This window comes from Balaenoptera acutorostrata, chromosome 1 (assembly GCF_949987535.1).
Source record: "Balaenoptera acutorostrata chromosome 1, mBalAcu1.1, whole genome shotgun sequence".
In the NCBI taxonomy this organism is placed as follows: domain Eukaryota; kingdom Metazoa; phylum Chordata; class Mammalia; order Artiodactyla; family Balaenopteridae; genus Balaenoptera; species Balaenoptera acutorostrata.
Window position 1 is genome coordinate 115500592 of NC_080064.1, and position 26568 is coordinate 115527159.

A 26568-nucleotide genomic window follows, 5' to 3' on the forward strand; every position below is an offset into this window, starting at 1 on the left:
TCATTATTTTGTTGCTTTGTATTTATTTACTTTATATACATTTTTTGTTTATAATATAAAAGCTATAAGCACCAGACATTAATACATAGTTTTATGTTTATACATCTTTAAGTAACATAATAAAAATTAAATCAACATTCAGTAATGAGAATTATTTTCATTTTTTTTTTTAATATTGGTCTTATCCAATGAGTTAGGAAGTGTTCCCTTCTATTCTGTTTTTTTAAATTTTATTTATTTATTTATTTATTTATTTATGGCTGTGTTGGGTCTTCGTTTCTGTGCGAGGGCTTTTTCTCTAGTTGTGGCAAGCGGGTGCCACTCTTCATCGCGGTGCGCGGGCCTCTCACTATCGCGGCCTCTCTTATTGCGGAGCACAGGCTCCAGACGCGCAAGCTCAGTAATTGTGGCTCACGGGCCCAGCTGCTCCGCGGCATGTGGGATCTTCCCAGACCAGGGCTCGAACCCGTGTCCCCTGCATTGGCAGGCAGATTCTCAACCACTGCGCCACCAGGGAAGCCCGAGAAATATTTTCTTAAAAGGAATCTTTTTTTTTTTTTTTTTTTTTACTATAAAGTGAATTTTAATTGAATTATTACAAGAAATGAAAATAAAAGGGATCTCTGATAAGTATGACACAAATACCAAACTGATGAAGTAAAGCATAAAAAAAAGTACAGAAGAATTTCATTTATAAATAATGATGCAAAAATCCCAAGTAAAAATACTATCAAACAGTAGTACATTTAAAGAATAATACACCAACTGAGATTTATTCTAATAATGGAAGAATAGTTCCATATTAAGACATCTATTAATGTATTATTAGTAGATAAAAAAGAAAACCATATGCTATGTTCACAGATGTTAAAAAGGAAACAATAAAATTGACCATTTTACTCTTGGTAAAACTCTCGATAAAATAGGAATAAATACATACTTTCTTAACATGATACAACAATATGCCTTAACCAAAAAAAGAACATCATGCTTAATGGAGAAACACTGGGAGCATTTACATTAAAGTTAGGAACAATACAAGGATATTCTTCATCATCATTATTTAACATGGTTTTGGAAGTATTAGCCCATTCAATTAGATAAGAGACAGGAATAAAGCATAAAAACTGGAAAGAAGGAAGCAAAAATTATAATCACTTGTTAATATTTTTATTTACCCCCAAATTCAAAGGAATCAAATGAAAAACTGTTACAAACAGTAGAGAAATTTAGTAACACGGCTTAATATACATTTTGCATGTATTATTTTAATCAATGAGTTAGAACACTCACTGGGAACAAGATCCTATTTTAATATCAGCAAAATTATGAAGCATTATCATTTCAACAGGACATGCCTTTTGACTTTTGTACTGCAGGCATGTATTATTGAATAAAAATAAAAAAGCCTGTGAATTAATTGAATTTTGAGAACCTAGATAGTACATTTCCTGTGCTTAGAATTAAGCCTAGTAGGTGACAGAGCTCAAAAAATTGTTTCCTTCCCTTTCCACCCTTCTCCTCTACAACACAGCTGGCCCTGAATCTTGTATCTGCAGGTCTATTTTTTCCACAGTCAAGGGCCATTCTTCTCTCTATTCACGTGTAGCGAGCCGGGCTGTGAAATCCTGAAGGTCCTCCACCCAAGGCCCATCCTTCTCAGGGCCCCCAGGATGCACCCTGTTCCAAGGAATCATCTCTCTCCCCCAACCACCCCTGTGCAGGCCCTGCCTGACCATGAGTGTTCCCTGATGGGGTCAAGTGGCTCACAGGTCAGAAGTGTGGCCAAAGGCTGAAGGGTTTGCTTCTCATATTTGGTTATTTGAGTAGCAGAGTCACCACCCACCATCTGTGATGTGAGAAAATTTTGATGGAGAACCCAGGGGAGCAGCTCGTGCTGAAAATTGGTCAGGAAGACCTAGGCTTTAGCCCCAGCTTCACCTTAATGAGGGATCTGTGGGGACCCAGGGGAAAAGGGTGGGGTGGGGCAGATCTTGCCAAGGCCCCTCCATGCTCCAGTGTCATCGTGGTCTAGGCGTCCCCCTGGGGCTCTGTACTTGTCCGGATCTTCTCGTAGACAGTGTGGATGGTCAAAGTACACTCCGGGTTATGTGAATGGCAGCTGCCCTTCTCCCTGTCTTTCTACAATTCAAGCAGAGTTTAGGAGTGGTCTTGGTCAATTTCTAAGCATTAGGCAGATGGGTCAGTCAAGCTACATCTCTTCATGAGCTTCTTGTACTCAACTAGGTAATTCTGGCTCTCAAAACTGATAACGCCCCAAAGTATAGCTTCAGCACAGACCTCTCTCTTGAACACTGCAGAATCTTTGCACTGCTCTGTCTTCTACCCAGTATGCTATCTCTCTCTCTCCACTCTAAGACTTCCACTTTGCTCACTCCCTCATCTCTTTCAGGGTCTCTCTTCTTCGTGAGGTTTCCCCTGACAGCCTTAATTAAAATCACATCCTACCCATGCATCTCTCTTTTCTGCTTTATTTTCTCATAACACTTATCATCGTCTAGCACTTCATAGTTTGCTTATTGATTCGTCATTCTCCCCTCCCTCAATCTAGAATGTATATTCTGTGAGGCCAAGGACTTTTCATGTTTTGTAGACTTCTGTAGCCCAGATCAGAACAATTCAGGGAACACAGTAGACACTCAATGAATATTTGATGAACAAATTTATAAATCACCTTGACTGCTCTCGTTGCAAAAGTACTTTGAAAAACTGAAAAGCATCAGGTAAATGTAAGTTATTATTATTGTAATCCTCATTTTATGAAAGAAGAAACTGAGGCACAGGGAGGAAAGTGATTTTCTAGGATTGATCAAGAAGTCTGTGTCACAAACTTATTTTACAAAATAGAAACAGACTCACAGACATAGAAAACAAATTTATGGTTACCAAAGGGAAAAGGGGGTGGGGGAGGGATAAATTTGACATTTGGGATTAACAGATACAAACTACTATATATAGAATGGATAAACAACAAGGTCCTACTGTATAGCACAGGGGACTATATTCAATATCTTGTAATAAACCATAATGGAAAAGAATCTGAAAAAGAATCTGTCTCAATCTCTGTCTCTATCTCTATCTCTATCATTGTCTCTGTCTATATCTGTATCTATATATCTATCTATATCTGAATCACTTGGCTGTACAACAGAAACTAACGCAACATTGTAAATCAACTATACTTCAATTAAAAAAAATCTGTGTCAGAGCTGGGCCTCACATCCATTTCTGCACTTAACTCCCTGTCTCCTTGAAGGGAATTTATGTTCTCCATCAGACTGAGAGCTCCCCAAGGGCAGGGACTGATGTGGCAGGGGCTTCAGGACAAGGTTGTGTATCTGGGTCAGATGTTGCGTGTCTGGGTCAGATGTTGCCTGATCTGTTTCTCTATCCCAAAGCCACGTATTGCTCCCCTCCTGTGCTTCTCTGGTAGGGGTATTAGGGTTTGGGTAACAATGAACTATATCCTGAGTCCCCCTGAGGCCCAGGTTAGGTAGGGACATAACTGAGAGGGACTGACGTGGGAAGTCACAGTGTGGCAGGCACTGAGGCAGTTGGGGACACTGCACGGAACACTAGGCTGGGAATGAAGACACCCCCATCCTGTCTTGTGCTTGCCATGGTTCTCTGATAAGTCCAAGTGTTCCCTCTGTGTCTCACTTTCCCCCACTATGACCTGCTGGGACTGGACTGGGTCCTGATGTTTTGTGGAGCAATGATCTAGCATTGTCCCCTCTTTAGGGAAGTCAAGGATGAGAGAGGAGAGGACCTGGCCACTGGCTACTCCTGGGCATCCTGACAGCAGCTCTACTTGCTTCTCCTCTGCTCACCATTTTAGCCCAGTAGTTCTCAACGGATGGGACCAGGAGTATCGGCATCACTTGGGAACTTGTTAGAAATGCAGGTTCTCAGGTCTGCCTTAGACCCATTGAATCAAAAACTCCGGGAGTGGGCCCAGCAAACTTTATCTTACCAAGCCCTTCAGGCGTTCCCGATGCGAGCTCCGTTTGAGGACCATTGCTTCTGGGAAGTCCCTGAGGTGTCCTCTCCTCCTCCTGCTAGTCCTGTCTCCTGCTCTTCCCCCCGGTGAAATCATTCCAGCTGTGACCATAGCACCAATTCGCAACTAAGGGCAAATAGCCACATGAGATGCTCTCCCAGGGACATCTCATCAGCAGAGGTATCAAAGCCTTTACGCAAAGAGGTGATATTGATGGCAGGATCTCAGGCAGGTAGGAGGGAGAGAGACTTCAGGAAGGAGGGAGGAGGAAACGGGCCTTTCCTGATGCTTCTCAGATTCTTGGGTTTGCCCTATATCCAGGCCCTGCTAGTGTGCCCTACTTTTATTTCCTTGGGGCTTATATAGGTGACAGGGTCTACCAGACACCTGGTCGTTTACACTTTTGCCTCTTCCGCTTTGCCATCCCTCCTCCTTGGGTGGTAGCAAGGATCTGATGAGGCTGTGGACGTATGAGTGGGGTATGTTCCCCATCAGTGGTTTCCTCCCTTTGCCCCTCAGCTCCCAGCATGTTGTGGGCACCCAGGCACAGCAACCATATTGTCCAAAGCAAGGACTGGACCCAGAACTTGATGGGAAGCAGAATACTCTGGACTTCCCAGGACTCACTGTCTCTGAGCACATATCAGTTGACCCTAATTTGACTCCCTTAGACCCACCTTAGGGTGTCTCAGGAAGCTGATCTCTTCATAGGCAGGGTCATGGCTGTTGGCCACACCAGTCTGAAGGTTAGCAGATTCCACTGTGAGAAGGACCTGGGGAGTAGCTGCTGAGCCTGGCACCACTGGCAGGAGAGTGGACCCACCTGTATATAGCAGATGCTAATGAGAATGGATGGAACTCGTGGTGACCCCACATCAGCCCTTGGGTGAGAGCAGCCATTGCTCTCTGGTTCATAGCATCAGGTCCCAGACCCCTGTCCTGTCCCTGCCTTCCTCCACCCTTCCTTTCTGGGCATGCATACAGCTCCCACCCCCAGCATTGCTCTACCCCAGGCTTCTACCAGGAATGATTCACAAGAGAGGTCAGTGAGCCTCTATCTGACCATTGCCCTGCCACCTTCCCTGGGGTCTCCATCTACTCCTTTCCCCCCGATCCACTCCCATCCCAGGGCTCCCCTCAGGGTCTACCCAGCACCTGCCTCTCCCAGTGTGCATCTTCTTTCTCATCCAGATCCACACTCCAGCCACTAGGCTCACCGTCAGAACCACGAGAAGGATGCCTCTCCAAAGCCAGTTGCTCTGAACAGAACCTGGAGTCAAAGGCCAGTGTCAGATCTGCCTCAGTCAGGCCTGTTGGGTAGGCAGTTGGGAGGAGGTGGGGTCACCCTGGCTCAGAGCCTGTATCCCAAGTGTACATCCTTGATGCAACCCTGACAGGTTTCCTCCTTTCTAGTCTCTCTACACACTAGCCGCTGTTACTTTAATGTTTCTTCACCAGGCTTTCTGTCCCATTTCTGCACAGGAACCTCAGAGGCTCCCATTAGCTGCGTGTGCCATTGCTCATCCCCTCAGCCTGCCCCTTTTCTCTTCTCAGACTCCCAGAAGAAAAATACATTCTAAGAGGAAGAAGGGATAAAAAACTCTGGGGTCACCAGACCTCAGGGTATGTCCTTTTCTCTGTTTGGGATGTCTTTTCCGCTATGCCACAAGAAAACTCCTATTCATCCTTCAAGGCCCATCTCAAGTGTTCCCTTATCTGTGATGCCTTTCTCAACTCGGGCAGCAGTTACTTAACTTTTTTCTTCCTTCCATCCTTTCTCCCTCCCTCCCTCCCTCCTTTCCTTCTTTCTTTCATACCCAAACCATGTATTTTGTATTTGCTCCAACTTTAGCATTTAACATCTGTTTTTACGTTTAGAAATTTACTCCTCCCCTTCTTTGAGCTATTTTCTGATAATTACTGACATATTATGTGTCATGTACTGTGTTGATAGCTCTATGTAGATTATTTCTTTTCATTATCACAACAGCCCTATGAAGTAGATACAATTATTATCCATATTATGGAAAAGCTACAAAAATTAAGTAAGTTGTCCAGGGTCACACAGCCAGTGTGTGGTGAAGCCCCCACTGCAGTAAGTTCCTTGAGGGCAGGGGCTTATCTTATTTTTCACTGAGCCTTTCCCCCATCACCAGCACCTAGTAGGCACTCAGTGTGAGGGTTGAATGCTGAGTGAGTGAGGAAATGAGAAGAAAGGGACTGTTTAGACGAGAGCCCCACCTGAGCAAGCAGAGGTCAGGAAGGCATTGGTGGGACGGGGCAGCTGAACTGGTAATTACACCTCTTTTTTAACATCAGTTGTTCCTGCTCTGTAGCCCTCAGGATAGTAGGGGATTTGGTACTTTATGACGCCAGGGCCTGAAGCTCCTTCATAAGGGTTCCCACCCCTGTAACCTACCCAGTACAGTCCCTTTATGTGGCCGAGGTGATACTCTAGGCTGATGGGGGAAGGGTGGTAACTGGGTGTAGTGACCCCAGGTGCTCACACTACTCAGAGGAGGGCTGAACTGTGGTTTATGTACTCAGAGGTGCTAGCCATCCTTTGAATGGGCAAGTCTGGTATGCAGCAAAAAACGGGCATCTATCAGCCTGGACGTGCTATGCAAGTCCTGCCCATCCAGGGTTGGGGCCAGAGTCAGGGGCATGGGAGAATTCCAGGGCTGGGGGCAGGGTACCCTGAGTTCCTCAGTCTTTACTCCTCGAATCCTTCTCCTCCCCTGCTTGGATTCTTATGTGTAATTCAGCCTCCCAGGGTCCTTGATGCTGGGAAAGGGGGTGCACACAAGCCAGTCCCACATTTATGTTCTGGGTGATGCATTAGTCTCCATATATTGGTCCAACTTCTGGACTTGCAGGTTTGAAGACTACAATGAGACTATGGCCATTCACTGAGGTGGGGACTTTTTGGTTGCATCACATAAACTGCCTTAAAATGTCCCTCAGTCCCCCCATTTCCCCCAAGTCCTCCCAGTCTTGCTCTCCCCTGGTCTCTGCTGGCCCATTTTCATCACTTTCCTAGCAGATCGCACTCACCCCTCTGTGGACAGATGTCCTCCAGGTGTAAGGTTGCGTTCTTCTCATCCGCGGGGTTGCTGACCACACAGGTGAGGCGGCTGTTGAAGTGGCTGAGGGGCAGGCTCAGGCTCAGGTTCCGGGAGCTGCGGGCTGGCCCCAGCGTCCCTCTCTGCTCCAGCTCCCTGGGGAGGCCCTGGCTCAGCCAGGTCACTGTCAGGTTCCCTGTGTTTCCTGGGGTCCCACACTCTAGACTGACGTTGCACCAGCCTGATGTGTTAGATGATGAATGAATCTGGATCTGGGGGTGGGGGATGGGCTCTGGGGTGAGAGGGGACAAAAGAGAAACTGAGCTTCAGGGTTAGAAGCTCATCCAAGTATATCACCTCTCTCACCTATATGATGCATCTGTGTAGGTTTCTAACTATAGGCCTGGGGAAGGAACCTACTCTCCCTGGACTAAGAGGTTCTGATTCCCAGCCCACAGACAGATGGTTGAGTCCCTTCCATGCTCAGTTAAGTCTAGATAACTAAATTATCATGATGTATATGATAATTATATAATTATACGTATACATGATAATATATATGATTACCATATATTATTGTATATATAATAAATAAAACATGGGAGGCATTGAGAATATAGTGTAAAAACATGATAACGTTCTTGTTTTGTTCAAGGAATAAAAGCATACTGATTATCTTTAAATGCTGAAGTAAAAATGTAAGTTTAGTCATCAGTGGGATAAAAGTACAATGTTGTATAATTTCCTAACTACTAGAGAAGTTTGGATCAAAGAAAACTGTATTAATTAAACAAAAGGCAAAAAAAAAAAGAAAAAAATGATAAGAAACATTAAATAGGATGTCTGGAGTAGGTCCATACATGTAAAAAAATTAAAATGCATTTGGATGCGTTATATCCCCCTATTAAAAAGCCAAGACCCAGATTAGGTAAAACCAGCTGTATGCTATTTACATTACCTAATGAAACAGAAAGATTGAAAAGAAAGAGATGAAAAACAGTAGATGTGGAAAATGTCAACAAAATGATTGCAGGGGTGGCAATAGTCACTACAGACCAAATAAAATTTGAGATAAAAAACATTAAGCAGGTCAAACAGAGATATTTTCGATTACTATGTACCTAACAACATGGTTTGGAAATGTATAAATCAAATTCACTATTACTACAATAGATGAGTTTACTACAGCAGATGGACCTAAAAGGACTAGAGGACAGGATGTAATATAGGTAAATACAGATGTTAATGGCCAGGTGGCCAATCTGGTAGGTCGCTCACAATATGCTCAGTCCCACTTCCCTCACTGTCCTTGACTTCGTCTCTTGAAGAACCTAGAAAGCTAAATTCTCAATTTCAGTCTTTCTTACAGTTGCATTGGTTCTGACCAGTGACTTAGGGGAAATCTCCTGTGTGAGAGGAAAGGTCTTCACTCCTGAAAAGAGAAAGCCTCAACACAAGAGAGATTTTTTTCCCCCTGTCTTTCTCTCTTTTGCTATTTATGCTAGAATGATGTCTGGAGCAACAGCTATCTTGGACCAAAAGGCAACAAGCATGAGGACAAAAGCCCATGTGCCAAGGATGGCAGAGCAGGAAGATAGAGTGAGCCTCCTTCCCAGAGACAATGTGGAGCAGATAGATGGCTGCCAGCAAAAGCTATCTCTTGACTTCTGGTGATGTGAGAAAAATAAATCCCCATTTGCTCAAGCCTTTAAAAATCAAGTTTAATGCTAATTGCTGTCAAACATATCCCTGACTTATGTGCATAGATAACAATAAAAAAGACTTGATCAGCAAAATCAAAGTTGATTAAAAAAAGGCCAATCAAAAGAAAAAATATTGATGTCTGACTAAAAAATTAAAGCTATAAGTAAATGTCACTAAGAATGAGAATCGGGCATAACTACAGATGAGAAGATATTAAAAATTATAAGAAAACACTATGTACAACTGCATATCAATATATTTGAAAATATAAGTGAAATAATGTGTTTTTCTAGGAAAGTGTAAATGATCAAAATCCTATTAAGACGTGGCAGCAAACCTGAATACACCCACAGTCTTAGAAGAAATTAGAAACGTGGCCAAAGATCTGTTCTTACAAAAGTCATGAAGTGTATATGGTTTTAGGGGTGAGTGCTACCAAATGGCCAAAGAAAGAAAATTCCTGTGTTATATACACTGTTCCAGAGTTTAAAAAGGCAAAATATTTCTGAGGTCATTCTGAAAGCATAGTTTAACTTTAATACTCACGTCAGACAAGAATACCGAAACCAAAACAAGACAAAACACACAAATCCATGGGTTAATGTCAGTTACAAACAGAGAATTGAAAATTCCTAAATTAAATATTAGCAAATATAATCACACAATACATCATGATCAAGTTGGGTTTATTATAGGGATGCAATGATAGTATAATTAGGAAATTTATTAATGTAATTTACACCACTAGCAGATGAAAAGAAAACCATACCTAGCATTTATTGACAGGCATATATTTCCAGGCATAACTCCTAAGGCTTTACATTAACTCATCTAATCCTCATAATAACCCTATAAAGTTACATGAACTAGCTGTGTCAGTAGAGTCATCTAGGGCAGGGGTAAGCAAAGGGTAAAAGATCAGATGGTAAATATGACAGGTGGTCTCTGTCACAACTACGCAACTTTGCCATTATGGGGGGAAAGCAGCCCAATACAACATGTGAAAGAATGGACGTGGCTGTGTTCCAATAAAACTTTATTTATAAAATCAGACATTGGCCTTCCCTGGTGGCGCAGTGGTTGAGAGTCTGCCTGCCAATGCAGGGGACACGGGTTCGAGCCCTGGTCTGGGAAGATCCCACATGCCGCAGAGCGACTAGGCCCGTGAGCCACAATTGCTGAGCCTGCGCGTCTGGAGCCTGTGATCCGCAACAGTGAGAGGCCCGCGCACCGCGATGAGGAGTGGCCCCCACTTGCCGCAACTGGAGAAAGCCCTCACACAGAAACGAAGACCCAACACAGCCATAAATAAATAAATAAATAAATAATTAAAAAAAAATCAGACATTGGGCTGGATTTACCAGTGGCTATAGTTTGCCAACCCTTGATCTGGGGCAGTTGTTGAAAATGCAAATTTGTGGGTCCTTCCCAAGACTCATTGAACATTCATCTGGGGAAAACGATATTTTTACATCACTTCTTTAAAAGATCTGATTTAATGAACAGATAACAATTTAAATATAAAACCAAATGGAATGTCTATTACAAAGTGTCATGAAGCACAGACAGGTGTTTAGGAAGTGTATGCTCTTAGGCGTTTAAAGTATTCACTCAGCAAGTGGTTTTTATGAATTTTTATTAAGCTCTTTTCAATAGGTAAAGGAATATTAATCAGGCTTGAATAATAAAAATTCCTAGAAATCAGACTTCCCTGGTGGCACAGTGGTTAAGAATCCGCCTGCCAGTGCAGGGGACGCAGGTTCAATCCCTGGTCCAGGAAGATCCCACATGCCATGGAGCAACTAGGCCCATGTGCCACAACTACTGAGCCTGTACTCTAGAGCCTGTGAGCCACATCTATCAAGCCTGCACATGACAACTACTGAAGCCCGTGCACCTAGAGCCCGTGTTCCGCAACAAGAGAAGCCACCACAATGAGAAGTCCGCACACTGCAACAAAGAGTAGCCCCTGCTCGCCACAACTAAAGAAAGCCCACACGCAACAATGAAGACCCAACACAGCCAAAAATAAAGAAATAAAATAAATAAATTTATTTTAAAAAAATCCTAGAAAAATCAGGTGCATTTCTGTAGGTAGCCTTTAAAAATTGCTTAAATATATTTGGTTAAAGGCATACTTCCTGAATGCCTCCTGGGAGCTGTGTAAAACACTGGGCAGATGCCAAGAAGAGTAGGGTATGGACCCTGCTCTCAAGTGGACAGCAGACCACACGCAAATAACTGTAGTCCAAGGCAGAGAGAAACATTACCCATAAAAGAATTAGGAAAAAGAACTTTCAGACTTCAAAATGGAAATACTCATTCAACAGGGATCAGAAAAGCCTTTATAGGACATGGCAGGTCTGAAAGCCATGAGGTAACAGAGAGAGAGAGGCTGTATTTGAGGAACAGTGTATTTGGCTAGAAACAAGGCTGGAACACTGGTGTCAATTGATGGAGGATCTCTAATGCTGGGATGAGTACTTAGTGCTGCAGGCGATGGGGTGTGAGCAAGTATTGTTGGAAGACTTAATATGGGCACTGGTGGATTATCAGAAAATGGAAAGCAAGACAAAGGGAAACCAGCTAGTAGCACTTGTACTTTTTCTAGCAACTCTTCTTTTGCTCCAGCCTTGTGGTTTTGATATGATTTGTTAGTCAAATCACCCTGACCCTGGTTACAGGGGAGGGCACAAGTCCCAGGCGTTGACAATCAGAATATGTTATTTCCCTGGCCAGTGACCCATCTAGGGGTTATCTTGTGACCCAAGCCCAAACAGAAAATGCCCTCCCTAGAATTTTCCATGTGGAGTGAGCCAGGAAACTCCCTTTGCTCTCTGCCTGAGTGGGACCCATAGCTGTACAAGGCCATACTCTTAACCACGTGGAGAAGCCCAGGAGAATAAAACTGACAGGAAAGGGAGAGAGAAACCCTGGAAAAAAAGATAAGAGAGTACATGGTCCCTGACAGATAGAAGAGAGTGCCCTTCAGCTTTCCAATTCCTGTGAGCAAGAGGGCCAGAGGAACTCCATTATTTCTTTTCCTCCTAGAGACCTATGTACCTTTATCACGAAAACACTCCTTATTGATCTAATTTGAGTAGGCTTTCATTTCTTGCTGTCAAAAGAGATAGGACGAGACTGTATTGGTAGGATGTTACTCAGAAAGTTATGCCAGGAATTTATCAGCCAAGGAGGAGAGAGAGACAAGTTCAGGAATTAGAAGCTGGAGGCCAGGGAGGCAGCTGATACGTTCTCCATCCTTTACCTACTGGAAACCCCAGCTTGGATAGTCAACCCAGCCCCTTCTTAAAAGCTTTCCAATCTCCTGTGTTAGAGACCCTCACCCCTCCCCTGCTGCCACTAGGTGAAGTATGCAGGGAATGTGTGGGATATGGATATTCCCTGGAGAGCCACCACCATGTGTCAGGAAGGAAGGGGCCAGGTGGCGAGGTGAAGGGTAGAAAATTTGGAACATGGCACATGGAGGAAAGTGTCAGGAAGCAAGGCTGAAGAAGCCGCCGAGGACCTGATCCTGTGCGGAGTTAAACTTCTTTTCCTGAGTGCCATTTATCCTGTGGGGGATGGGAACCGGGAACATTGTTTGGTTTCAAGCAGGTAAATAACAGGAAGAGCGCTACATTTAAAAAAGATCAAGATATCAGCTTCATGCAGGATAATTTGGAAGGGAGAAGAGACCAGAGGCAGGGAAGCCAGTTAGGAGGCTGCTGTGATAACCCAAGCAGAGGTGATGGAACGGGACAGGGGCTGGGTCTCTTTTTGTATCTCTGACTTGTATCTAGGACAGAGTTTTGTCCTAATCTCTCCAGCTGGACTTCAGATCAACTGGTTTAAAAGCATTTTACCTAATGACTAGTTCTAACATTCAGTCTCCTACTTAGTGTTTTTTCTTCATCCAGTTTTGTTGTTTTCGTTTTGCCAAGTGTTTTGTCACTTAAGAATTTTTAAATCAGTTTTTGAACCAAGCGGCTAAGGCTATTTCTGATATAATTGTGTATTTCTAATAATCAACTTTGTAGTATTTTACAATTGAAAGGAGAGTTGTTTTGATATTTGTGGGTGGGCCTCTATACTTTTATACTCCCCGGGGCTGCTGGGGGCTCTCAAGTGATCCCTCTGCTTTACAACTTTTATGGGCTGCCTCTCATGAGATGTGTAGCCCTGGAACCCACCCTGTACCCTGTACCTTCCCTCTGCCAGCTGTGTGTGGGCCCCGAGAGTGGGCAGTGGGATTTGGATGAGGGCCCAGCCCAGGAGGGGAGGATGGTGGTGGTCAGGCCTTACCATGGTTCTGCTAGGGGCGGATTAACTGGAAGGTGATGAAGCTTAAGCCCCTTTCTGTTCCTGTTATAAATACTTTTAAACAAACAAACAAACAAAAAGAAATTGTGGACTTCCCTGGTGGCGCAGTGGTTGAGAATCTGCCTGCCAATGCAGGGGACACGGGTTCGAGCCCTGGTCTGGGAAGATCCCACATGCCGCGGAGCAACTAGGCCCGTGAGCCACAATTACTGAGCCTGCGCGTCTGGAGCCTGTGCTCCGCAACAAGAGAGGCCGTGATAGTGAGAGGCCCGCGCACCGCGATGAAGAGTGGCCCCTGCTTACCACAACTGGAGAAAGCCCTCGCACAGAAACGAAGACTCAACGCAGCCATAAATAAATAAAAAAAAAAAAAAAAAAAGAAATTGTAAGAAATTAAGAAATTGTAGCTAGTTTTTCATAAGACGTAATTTTTAAAATTTAGTTTTCTTTTTAGGGCATCAGAAGAGATGTAAAAACTCCTAAAAAAGAGGTTTTTTTTTTTTTTTTTTTTTAAGAAAACCTGATTTCTAACTTACTTTAGATAAAGTGGTTGTTGGAATGCCTGCTTGGGGCACGGTCCCATACCTTACCATATAAACAGAGTCTAAAGACTTCCTCCTGGGATTTTCCTGAGTGGAATTTGATTTTCGCTGTATATAGTCCACTCATTTCCAGAGTGAGGTTCCTGATGCTCAGGAAAGCCATCTCTGTTACGTTGAATCTGTGCTTGTGTTTTTCTTCAAGGTCATACCAATCAGGATTAGGGGTATTAGGCCTCCAGGACACCAGCAGCTGTGGTTTCTCATCATCCTCAGAATCCCAATTCCACTCAATTTCTCGGATGTTAGGACCCAAAGAGGAGTTCAGTCGCAGCTGGACAGATCCCCCCAAAATCCTTTTCAATGTGCAGGAAGAGCTGGGGTCTTTGATTGTCTGGGAATCTGGTGAAGGAAGAGCTAAGGATGGAGGAAGAAAGAAGCAGAGCAAACATTATGCTGTATCTACTGTCTGCTTTCACATCACACTAATTTTATATTTATAAAAAGAGAATTATCGGGGGCTTCCCTGGTGACGCAGTGGTTGAGAGTCTGCCTGCCAATGCAGGGGACACGGGTTCGAACCCTGGTCTGGGAAGATCCCACATGCCGCAGAGCAACTGGGCCCCGTGAGCCACAACTACTGAGCCTGCGCGTCTGGAGCCTGTGCTCCGCAACAAGAGAGGCCGCGACAGGGAAAGGCCCGTGCACCGCGATGAAGAGTGGCCCCCACTTGCCACAACTAGAGAAAGCCCTCGCACAGAAACGAAGACCCAACACAGCCAAAAATAAATAAATAAATAAATTAAAACAAACAAACAAACAAACAAAAAACCAGTCACTAGCTTTCCAATATTAAAAAAAAAAAAAAAAGAGAATTATCTCCATTTTTACAGACAAGGAAACAAAGCTGCAGAGGTAACTTGCTTAGACGTTGGTCTTGCTTAGAAGTTGGCAGTTTTGATTCAAGCACATGTCTGTCACCCTCCTAGACTCATGATCTTTCCTTTTCTTGCAGCTTGCACCCAACATGGCCTTTGGTTTAATTCCAGGAAATAGAAACTGAAAATATTGAAGATGATAAATCATAATCCAATTTCCCCATTTGTTTGTATATACCAGAAGAAAATCCTTTCAGCTTTCCCTGCTGCCACCATTTTTTCACTCAACCCACTGCATTACAGTTTCTGGTCCCCACTCCTCTGAAACTGCTCTTGACTGAGTTACTAGTAACTCCCTAAAATTAACAAATCCATATGTCACTGGTCAATCATCAATCCTAGTCTTATGGGACCATCTTGTCACATTTGACGTATGACTATTCTCTCTTTCTTGAAACTCTACTTATTTGATACAAATTTTTACTCCTTTGGGCCCTCAGCTCACCTTCATTCAATAAATGCTTAATGAGCTAGGCACCACTGAAGTTGCCAGAGATACAGTGGTGAACAAACAGACCAGGTCTCTGCTTTCATGGAACTTCCATTCTAGTGAGAGAGACTGCTGAAAAAAGCAGGGGAAACAAATGACTTCAGATAATTATAAGTGCTATAAAAAAAAAAGGATGTGACACAGCTTTCATATCTGTGGCCTGGCATCTGAACTCTCTTCTCACATTTATGGCATTTTCTATCTTATGAGGCAAACCCATATCCCGCTATAGAAGGTGAAAATGCCTGATACTTTCCCAGCCACCTTTGCAGCTGAGACAGCACATAACCTGGGCTCCTCCAATCAGATGCACCTACCCAGACTTCCAAACAGAAGCTAGTGTCATGATGAGAGGAGGACAATAGTATATGTGCTATTGACAATGGGAGTTATGGCAGCAGCCACCTGATTGCCTAAGGCAATGGAGGCAGCAGTTCTGGGGCAAGTCAAGTGTCCAGAGTTAGTGGTGTTGGGATGTAAGCTGTGGTGTCTGTGTCAGGAGTGACAGACCAGCTTCTACTGGACCAGTTCCTGGACGAGTCATCTCAAAGCCTGGTCACCTGGATCCTTCAAAGTTTTGTGGGCCACCTACTCTCCTTTAGTATACATATTTAACTAGTCAGTTGATTTCTGTTGCTTGTAGCCAAGAACTTAGGATAATGTGATAGAATATGGTGGTTTGATGGAAGTGTGAGGTGTGGGTGGTTCATCAAGAAAGTCCTCAAAGAGGGTGTGACAACTAAAGTGAGTCCTGAATGATGACAGGACAGAATGAATTATTCCAGGCAGCAGAAAGAGCATGTGCAAAGTTTCCAGTGCAGAAATGATCTTGGTCTCCATGTGGGACGAAGTGAGAGCTATGGCTGGAACAGAGTAAGTGAAGATGAGAACTGAAAACAGATGGCCGAGGCAGGAAAGGATTTGTAGGGTGGGTAGGGGGGTTGGACGGATTCAGAATGCAACAGGAAGCTGCCAGCTGGTTTTTAGCAGAGTAATATGTAATTTACATTTTTATTGATCACTTTAGAATAGATACTGTGTGCAGAATGGTTTATAGGAGGGCAAGAGGAGGAAAAGGGATTCCAGTTCAGAGGCTTTTACAATAGGTTAAGTGAGAGAAGGATGGTGGTAGGGGATGGGGAGAAATGGGGAGATTCAGGAAAAATTTGGAGGTAGACTGAAAGAGGTTGCTGATGGACTGGATGTCAGAGAGAAGGAAAAGAAGAATCAAAGATGATTTCTAGGTTTTTGGCTTAAGCAACTGGGTAGATGGGGTGACATTTATTGAGCTGTAAATACCATAAAAGCCTGGGGAGGAGAAGGTTTGGGGTGAAGATAAGCACAACACAAGAATTCAGTTTTAGACATGTTAACTTTGGCTTCCAAGAATGGATGTTAAATGGGCCATAGGGAAGGGTCTGAAGTCCAGGGGGAGATGTCAAGGCTGGAAATGTGGCCTTCAGCACAGTAATGCTACTTAACAACCACGGGATTAGCTAAAATCACCTAGGGATTAGGTGATTACAGCTAGGGAAGAAAAGAGGGCATAGCACTGACCACCAGAGGATTCAGGTCCATTGAGAGAGGTGGAGAAGGAGCAGTCAGTGGGGGAAGACCCGGTGAGTGCAGGGTCAGAAAAACTAAAGATGGAAAGTGGTTCAAGAAGGAGGGGTGGATGACTAGGGCAGCGCTACTGAGAGGTGAGGTGAGACTTCCTTTCATTCTTTTCTTTTTCTCCTTAGTACTCCCAAAATTCTTTTGTGCTTCTCATTCCATTAGCACTCACCTTCTTAATATGTATATTTCTTCACTATTATATTAAAAGATTCAAATGATGCCTGTCTGCTCTTTATTCCCCAATGCTCACCACCACCCCAAGTAGAATGAAAATGCAGAACGTTCACTAGCCCACATCCTCTGCTCACTACACAGCCTTATAATATTCTTACACCTCTCCCTGCAATATCCTTCCAACTTGGAGGTTTCACTGACATAGTCAAGTGTTCTATTTCTAGACATTTATTAGATTTTCTCTGAAAATATGACTCTATTTCAAGAATCTTCACCTACCACTTAAATCACAAATTCCCAGTCACATTACCATAATCCACTGCAGTTTAATTACAACTGTTGTATGGTTTTTCGCTTACCTCTGCTTATTCTTTATCTTTCCCTACTGTTAACGATTAACTGCCTGTTTGATGGACAACTTTTCTGAGGATTTTCCTTCAATAGGCTCTGTGAGTGATATAGTCTCTGAATCCTTACTTAAATGCTAATGTCTTCTCTTACCATGCTAGTAAGTGGCATTGAGGCTGAATAGCATGGATTATTATCCTTTCCTTTAAGTAGCACATAGATGTCTTTTCACCATCATCAAGCTTCCAGTATTGCAGATAAGAAGTCTGATTATTTTTCATTTCAAAGTATTTTCCCTTTGGAAGCTTTCTAAGTTTTTTTTGTTGTTGTTGTTGTTGTTGTTGTTGTATTTCAAAAATTGTACCAGCATACTCTTAGGTGCATGTCTTTTTTTTCATTGAGGTGAAATTCTCATACGATTAACACTGTAAAGTATACAATTCAGTGGCATTTTGTGTATTCCCAATGTGCAACTGCTACCTCTCTCTAGGTTTAAAACATTTTCATCATCCCAGAAAAACACCCAGTACCCAGTAAGTTATCATTCTCCCCCATCCCCTGGTAACCACTAATCTACTTTCTATCTGTTCTGGATATATCACATAAAAGGAATCATACAGTATGTAACCTTTTGTGTCTGGCTCCGTGTACTTAACATAATGTTTTCAAGGGTCACCCAAGCTGTAGTATGTACCAGTATTTTGTCCCTTTTTATGGTAGAATATTCCATTGTACATATATACCACAATTTGTTTATCCCTGCATTCATTGATGGACATTTGGGTTGTTTATACCTTTTGGATACTATGAATAATGCTGTAACAAACATCTGTGTACAAGTTTCTGTGTGGACATATGGTTTATTTTCTCTTGCTATATAGCTAGGAGTGGAATTTCTGGGTCATACAGTAATTCTAAGTTTAATTTTTTGAGGAAATGCCTGTTTTCTACAGTCGCTACACCATTCTGCAGTCCCAACAACGCACATGGGGTCCTATTTATCCACATCTTCACTAGTACCTCTTATTTTCCTATTAAAGCCATCCTAGTAGGTGTAAAGTGGTATCTCATTGTGGTTTTGATTTACATTTCCTTAATGGTCAATGATGTTGAACATCATTTCTTGCACTTGTTGGTCATTTATATATCTTCTTCAGAGAACTATCTATTCAAATCTTTGCCCATCAGTAGTGTATAGGAATGCAAGAGATTTCTGTGCATTAATTTTGTATCCTGCTACTTTACCAAATTCATTGATGAAAAATCTGAAAGAGAAATTAAGGAAACACTCCCATTTACCATTGCAACAAAAAGAATAAAATACCTAGGAATAAACCTACCTAAACAGACAAAAGACCTGTATGCAGAAAACTATAAGACACTGATGAAAGAAATTAAAGATGATACAAACAGATGGAGAGATATACCATGTTCTTGGATTGGAAGAATCAACATTGTGAAAATGACTATACTACCCAAAGCGATCTACAGATTCAGTGCAATCCCTATCAAACTACCAATGGCATTTTTCACAGAACTAGAACAAAAAATTTCACAATTTGTATGGAAACACAAAAGACCCCGAATAGCCAAAGCAATCTTGAGAAGGAAAAATGGAGCTGGAGGAATCAGGCTCCCTGACTTCAGACTATACTACAAAGCTACAGTAATCAAGACATTATGGTACTGGCACAAAAACAGAAATATAGGTCAATGGAAAAAGGTAGAAAGCCCAGAGATAAACCCACGCACATATGGACACCTTATCTTTGATAAAGGAGGCAAAAATATACAATGGAGAAAAGACAGCCTCTTCAATAAGTGGTGCTGGGAAAATTGGACAGCTACATGTAAAAAAATGAAATTAGAACACTCCCTAACACCATACATAAAAATAAACTCAAAATGGATTAAAGACCTAAATGTAAGGCCAGACACTATAGAAGTCTTAGAGGAAAACATAGACAGAACACTCTATGACATGAATCACAGCAAGATCCTTTTTGACCCACCTCCTAGAGAAATGGAAATAAAAACAAAAGTAAACAAATGGGACCTAATGAAACTTCAAAGCTTTTGCACAGCAAAGGAAACCATAAACAGGACGAAAAGACTACCCTCAGAATGGGAGAAAATATTTGCAAATGAAGCAACTGACAAAGGATTAATCTCCAAAATTTACAAGCAGCTCATGCAGCTCAATATCAAAAAAACAAACAACCCAATCCAAAAATGGGCAGAAGGCCTAAATAGACATTTCTCCAGAGAAGATATACAGATTGCCAACAAACACATGAAAGGATGCTCAACATCACTAATCACTAGAGCAATACAAATCAAAACTACAATGAGGTATCCCCTCACACCAATCAGAATGGCCATCATCAAAAAATCTACAAACAATAAATTCTGGAGAGGGTGTGGAGAATAGGGAACCCTCTTGCACTGTTGGTGGGAATGTAAATTGATACAGCCACTATGGAGAACAGTATGGAGGTTCCTTAAAAAACTAAACATAGAACTACCATATGACCCAGCAATCCCACTACTGGGCATATACCCTGAGAAAATGATAATTCAAAAAGAGTCGTGTACCACAATGTTCATTGCAGCTCTATTTACAATAGCGAGGACATGGAAGCAACCTAAGTGTTCATCGACAGATGAATGGATAAAGAAGATGTGGCACATATATACAATGCAATATCAGTCAGCCATAAGAAGAAACGAAACTGAGTTATCTGTAGTGAGGTGGATGGACCTAGAGTCTTTCATACAGAGTGAAATAAGTCAGAAAGAGTAAAACAAATACCGTATGCTAACACATACACATGGAAACTAAAAAAAAAAAAAAGGTTCTGAAGAACCTCGGGGCAGGACAGGAATAAAGATGCAGATGTAGAGAATGGACTTGAGGACACGGGGAGGGGGAAGGGTAAGCTGGGACAAAGTGAGAGAGTGGCATTGACATATATACACTACCAAATGTAAAATAGCTAGTGGGAAGCAGCCACTTAGCACAGGGAGATCAGCTCAGTGTTTTGTGTCCACCTAGAGGGGTGGGTTAGGGAGGGTGGGAGGGAGACGCAAGAGGGAAGGGATATGGAGATATATGTATACGTAGAGCTGATTCACTTTGTTATAAAGCAGAAACTAACACACCATTGTAAAGCAATTATACTCCAATAAAGATGTTAAAAAAAGTAAAAAAACAAACAAAACCTTATGTAAAGCAGTGTCTGCTTACAAGTAAATGAATATCTTAACGTACCCATTGTTTTTTAATGCATTCTGTTGGGAATGGAAAAAAAAATCATTTTAAAACAATCTTGGGACTTATCTAAACTTTTATTTTTTCTCAGCTAGACCAGTTAAATAAATGATGCAATGTATGTAAAAAAAAATCCTTCGCCCATTTAAAAAAATTGTATTGTTTGTCTTTTTGTTGTTGAGTTGTAAGAGTTCTTTATATTCTGGATACCAGATCCTTATCAGACATATGATTTTGCAAACATTTTCTCCTATTCTGCAGAATGTCTTTTCATATTTTTAATAATATATTTTGATGCACCAAAGTATTTAATTTTGATGAAGTCCACTTTATCTATTTTTCTTTTGTTTTTCATGCATTTGATGTCAAATCTAAGAATCCTTTGCCAAATCTGAGGTTATGAAGATCTACCCTAATGTTTCTTCTAATAGTTTTATAGTTTCAATGGGTTGTTGACCCATTTTGAGTTCATTTTTGTATATGATATTAGTAGGGGTACAACTTTATTGTTTTGCATTGGTTATCCAGTTATCCCAGTACCGTTTGTTGAAAAGGCTATTCTTTCCCCTCATTGAATGATCTTGACATCCTCACTGAAGATCAATTGGCAATAGATGTTTGGGTTTATTTAGGGACTCTTAATTCTATTCCACTAGTCTATAGATCTATCCTTATGTCAGTAGCATACTGTTTTGATTACTGTAGTTTTGTAGCAAGTTTTCAAATTGGGAAACATGTGTTCTCCATATGAATTTGAAGACCATCTTTTCCATTCCTGAAAAAAAAAAGGTTATTGGAATTTGGTAGGCATTACATTGAATCTGTAGATTTATTTGGGGAGTATTGCCATCTTAACAATATTGTCTTATATTCCATGAACATGGGATGTCTTTCATTCATTTAGGTATTCTTTAATTTATGTCAACTCTATTTTGTAGTTTTCAGTGTGCAAGTCTTTCACCTTCTTGACTAAATTTATTCCTACCTATTTTTTTCCAGTGTTATCATAAGTGGAACTGTTTTCCTAATGTCCATTTCAGAGTTTTAATTGCTGGTGTATAGAAACAAAATAGATTTTTGTGTGTTGGTTTTTTACCCTACAACTGTGTTGAAGTTATTAGCTCTAGTATTTTGTGTGTGTGTGGATTCTATAGGATTTTCTATGTATAGAATCATGTCATCTGCAAATAGATATAGTTTTACTTCTTCCTTTCCAATTTGAATGCCTTTCATTTCTTTTTCTTGCCCCATTGCTCTGGCTAGGAATTCCTGTACAATGTTGAATAGCACTGGTGAAAGCAAGCAACCTTTTCTTGTTCATGATCTTCAACAGAAAGCTTTCAGTCTTTCACCATTGGATATGATGTTCACTGTGGGTTTTTCATAAATGCCCTTTGTCATGTTAGGGAAGTTCCCTTCTATTCCTATTCTGCTGAGAGTTTTTGTCATGAAAGAGTGTTAAATTTTATCAAATGCTATTTCTGCATCTATTAAGATGATCATGTATTTTTTTTTCTTCATCCATCAGTATGATGTGTTACACTGGCTGATTTTCTTATGTTAAACCACCATTGCATTCCTGGGATTAATCCCACTTGTAATGGTGTATGTAATCCTTTTAATGTGCTATTGGATTCTATTTGCTAGTATTTTGTTGTGGATTTTGCATGTATATCCATCTTCATTGGTCTATATTTTTTGTGATATCTTTGTCTGGCTTTGGTATCATGGTACTGCTGGCTTCATAGAATGTATTGAATGTAATACAACATATAGAATGTAATGTACAACAGGGTAACTATAGTTAACACTACTTTATGGTATATTTAAAAGTTGTTAAGAGAGTAAATCCTAACAGTTCTCATCACAAGGAAAAAAAACATTTTTTGTATCTATATGAGATGACAGATGTTACCTAAACTTATTGTGGTAATCATTTCATAATATATGTAAGTCAAGTCTCTGTGTTGTACACCTTAAACTTATACAGTGCTGTATGTCAATTATATCTCAATAAAACTGAAAAAAAAAAAAGAATGCATTGGGAATTTCCTGGCAGTCCAGTGGGACTCCGGGCTTTCACTGCCAAGGGCCTGGGTTCAAACCCTGGTTGGGGAATTAAGATCCCACAAGCCATGTGGCGTGGCCAAAAACAAAAACAAAAAGAATGTATTGAGAAGTGTTCCCACCTCTTCTTTTATTTTTTGAAAGAGTTTAAGTTGGATTGGTTTAATTTTTCTTTAAATGTTTAGTAAAATTCAGCAGTGAAGCCATCCAGTTCTGAACTTGTCTTTTTGGGGAAGTTTTTGATTACTAATTCAATTCCTTGTTATATGTCTGTTGAGATTTTCTATTTCTTCTTTAGACAATTTTGATAATTTATGTATTTCTAGGAGTTTGTCCTTTTCACATAGATTATTTAATTGGTTAGCATAAATTCTTCATGAGATTCTCTTATAATCTTTGTAATTTTTATAAGGTCAGTAATACCTCAGCTTTAATATTTGACCTTAGTTATACTGCAATCTTCTCACTTTTTTTCTTAGTCAGATTAGGTAGAAGTTTGTCAATTTTGTTGATCTTTTCGAAAAACTAACTTGTGGTTTCACTGATTTCACTGATTCTATTATTTTTCTGCTTTCTATTTCATTTGTTTCTGCACTAATCTTCATTATCTCCTGCCTTCTTCTGGTTTGGGGTTTAGTTTGCTCTTCTTTTTATAGTTCCTTAAGGTATAAATTTAGGTTGTTGATTTGAGATCTTTTTTATTTTTTAATGTAGGCATTTATAACCATAAAGTAATCTCTGAGCAGTACTTTTAATACATTTATACATTTTTGTATGTTTTGTTTCATTTTCATTCATCACAAAATATTTTCTAATTTCTTTTGTGATTTCTTCTTTGGTCCATTGATTGCGTAAGAGTATGTTGTTTAATTTCCATGTAATTACAAATTTTCCAGCTTTCTTTTGGTTACTGATTTCTACCTTCATTCCATTGTGGTCCAAGAAGATAGTTTCTATAATGCTGAAGTTTTAAAATTTATGGAGAATTGTTTTATGGCCTAACATGGTTTATCTTAGAGAATGTCCATGTGTAATTGAGAAAAATGTGCATTCTGCTGTTGCTGGGTAGAGTGTTCTGTATATGTATTTTAGATCTAGTTGGTTTATAGTATTGCCCAAGTTCTCTGTGACTTACTGATTTTCTGTTTAGATGTTTTATCTGTTATTGAAAATAATGCATTGGAGTCTTCAATTATTATTGTAGAACTGTCTATTTTTCCCTTCAATTCTGTCAATATTTGTTTCAAAATTGCAGGCTCTGTTGTTTGACATGTGTATTGCATACTTATTATATCTTCTTGATGAATTGACCCTTTATCAGTATAAAATGTCCCACTTTGCCTCATAACACTTTTTTTTTACTTAAAATCTATTTTTATGATATCAGAATAGTCACCCCAGCTCTCTTTTCATTATGACTTACGTGGATCTTTTTCTATTCTTTCCCTTTCAACATATTTGTGTCTTTAGGTCTACAGTGAGTCAGGGCAGTTTATTTTTTTTAACTTTATTAAGCTTTTGAATAGCCAGTAAAGTCACAAGGCTCAAAATTTAAAAGGTACAGAATGATAAACTGTGAAAAGACTCTCATTCTTTTTTCCTTTTCCCTGTACCTTTTCAGAGATATTCTACCCATATGCATCCATATGCATAGAAAACACATACATAATTCCCCTTCTTTTTTACACAAATGATAACATACTATGTAATCTTCTCTGAACAGTGCTTGTTTTCCTCCTTGATGATGTAGGTTAGTAATTATTTCATAACAGCACATAAAGAACTGACTTAGCCTTTTGCATAGTCACATAGAATTCTCCTGAATTATTATTGATCCTCTTTTTTTTTCTCAACTGATGAACATTTAAGTACCTTCCTCTTTTTTTGGCTTTTAATATATGAGTTATACTATTTTTCCTAATTTGTGACATTTTTTCTAACCATGGGTAGTCATTTTTGCCATGAGGAAATGTTAATTTTCATAAGGTTAAATCTATCAACATTTTCTGCTTACAGATGTTTTTGATTTTGCCCTTGTCTTTGTCATGCTTAAGCCTTTCTTACTCTTGGTTATTAAATAAATCTTTCCATGATTTTTTTCATTTTGTATTTAAATCTTTTATGTGATGTATTTTTTATTGTGGTAAAAATATACATAACATAAAATTTACTATTTTAACCATTTTAAGTGTACAGTTCAGTGGCTTAAGTATATTCACAATATTGTGCAACTATCACTTATCTATTTCCAGAGGAAATTTCCAGATGCATTTAAATCTTTGGTCCCTGTAGAATTTATTTTGGTATGAGGTATGTAGTATGAATACAACCTTTTTTTTCTCTGATGGCTAGCCAGTTGTCTCAAAATAATTTATTGTGTCTTTTCTGGACTTATCATGTCTATTCATGTGCTGATATTCTGCTGTTTTATGATGTGTTTTAATGTCTGGTAGACCTATTCCCTCGATTATGCTTATTTTTTAGAATGTTTCTGAATGTTCTTGCTTCATAATTTTCCATATAAACAATCTGGATTCAAAAAAAAACTTTGTTGGTAATTTTTTCACTAGGATCACATTTAATTTATAGATTAATTTCAGGATAACTGATTTCTTTTTTTTTTTTAAATTTATTTATTTATTTTTTTGGCTGTGTTGGGTCTTTGTTTTCTATGCGAGGGCTTCCTCTAGTTGCAGCGAGCAGGGGCCACTCTTCATCGCGGTGCGCGGGCCTCTCACTGTCGCGGCCTCTCTTGTGGCGGAGCACAAGCTCCAGACGCGCAGGCTCAGTAGCTGTGGCTCACGGGCCTAGTTGCTCCGCGGCATGTGGGATCTTCCCAGACCAGGACTCGAACCCGTGTCCCTTGCATTGGCAGGCAGACTCTCAACCACTGCGCCACCAGGGAAGCCCTAACTGATTTCTTTACAATTTAATTTTCCTATTGGGTAATATGCTGTATTTTTCTATTTGTTCAGGAATTATTTTGTGTTCTTCAATAGCATTTTATATTTTTGTCACATATCTTTGACACATTTCTTGTTATGTTTATACATAGGCATTTTATTTTTCTGATGTCATGTCTTTCTGGTTATTAGTACTATGTAACATGTTCATTTATTTCTTTGTATTAATTTTGTATACAACTCTTTTCCTGAATTCTCCTATCATTTGTGATAATTTTTCTCTGGATTCTTTTGGATTTTTCAAGTAAAAAATTAAATCATCTATAAGTAATGATAATAGAACCCTCCTCTTTGAAATTTTATACCTCATATCTTTCTCTGGTCTGTTGAAATAAATTTCTAGGCCCAAGACTAAGTCACTCCTGTCTGGATTGCCATGTCAGCAAACCCAAACTTAGATGACTTTTGTGCTCTTGTAAATGTTCCGCTTGACCAGAAACTGCAATATCCAGTCAGCCAATCCCCAAACACTAGGCCAATTCTGGGCTCCGTACTTATTTTCTTATTCCTTATTCATTTTCTATTTTCCTCTTCCTTATTCCTTATTCTTTATCCTATAAAAGCTTCCTGCCATCCACCCTATTTTACAGTCCTCTGGACCCTTGGAAATGGAGAATGCCCACTTCATGAAGTGTTAAATAAAGTTGGTTTGTGTCACCTAAGTTTCCTTTGTTAATCATATTTAACACAGGTCTAACTGTATTAACCAGTATGTCTAAAACACTGTTAAATTGTAGTGGTGAAGGTAAAATCATCTGTACTATAAACATTGGTTATAAGTAATCTATGAAACTACCTGTGCCAATTTCTTTTTAAAGAATAGGTCTTAGACAATTTAACCTATTTTTAAAATCAGGTAATGTGTTATTATTATTTATTATATATATATTTGGTCTTTGTCCACTACTCCTGGGACAGAGCTCCTAAAGCCTTTGCAATTTCCTACATAAGCTCTCCAGGGGCATTATAATATTTAATATTTTTCGCAGTTCCTGAAATAGCTCCAGAGCAATAAATGTGAAATGGGTATCTTTTGTTATTCATAACAAAC

General features: G+C 40.2%; 1 protein-coding gene across 2 annotated transcripts in view; it reads right to left on the reverse strand.

Annotated features, from left to right (window-relative positions):
• Window positions 1-640: 640 nt before the first annotated feature.
• LOC103018261 (SLAM family member 6-like) overlaps window positions 641-26568 on the reverse strand; it is a 30686-nt gene continuing 4758 nt past the window's right edge. Inside the window, exons 2-6 of one of the 2 annotated variants that reach the window (XM_007171825.2) lie at window positions 13701-14066; window positions 7076-7375; window positions 5181-5291; window positions 4699-4844; window positions 641-2142 (exon numbers count right to left, since the gene is read on the reverse strand). In XM_007171825.2, coding sequence (XP_007171887.2) covers window positions 2032-2142; window positions 4699-4844; window positions 5181-5291; window positions 7076-7375; window positions 13701-14066 — 1034 coding nt within the window. In that variant the 3' untranslated portion in view covers window positions 641-2031. The remainder of the gene's footprint in view (window positions 2143-4698; window positions 4845-5180; window positions 5292-7075; window positions 7376-13700; window positions 14067-26568) is intronic. The other variant, XM_007171826.2, reaches the window with a different exon arrangement.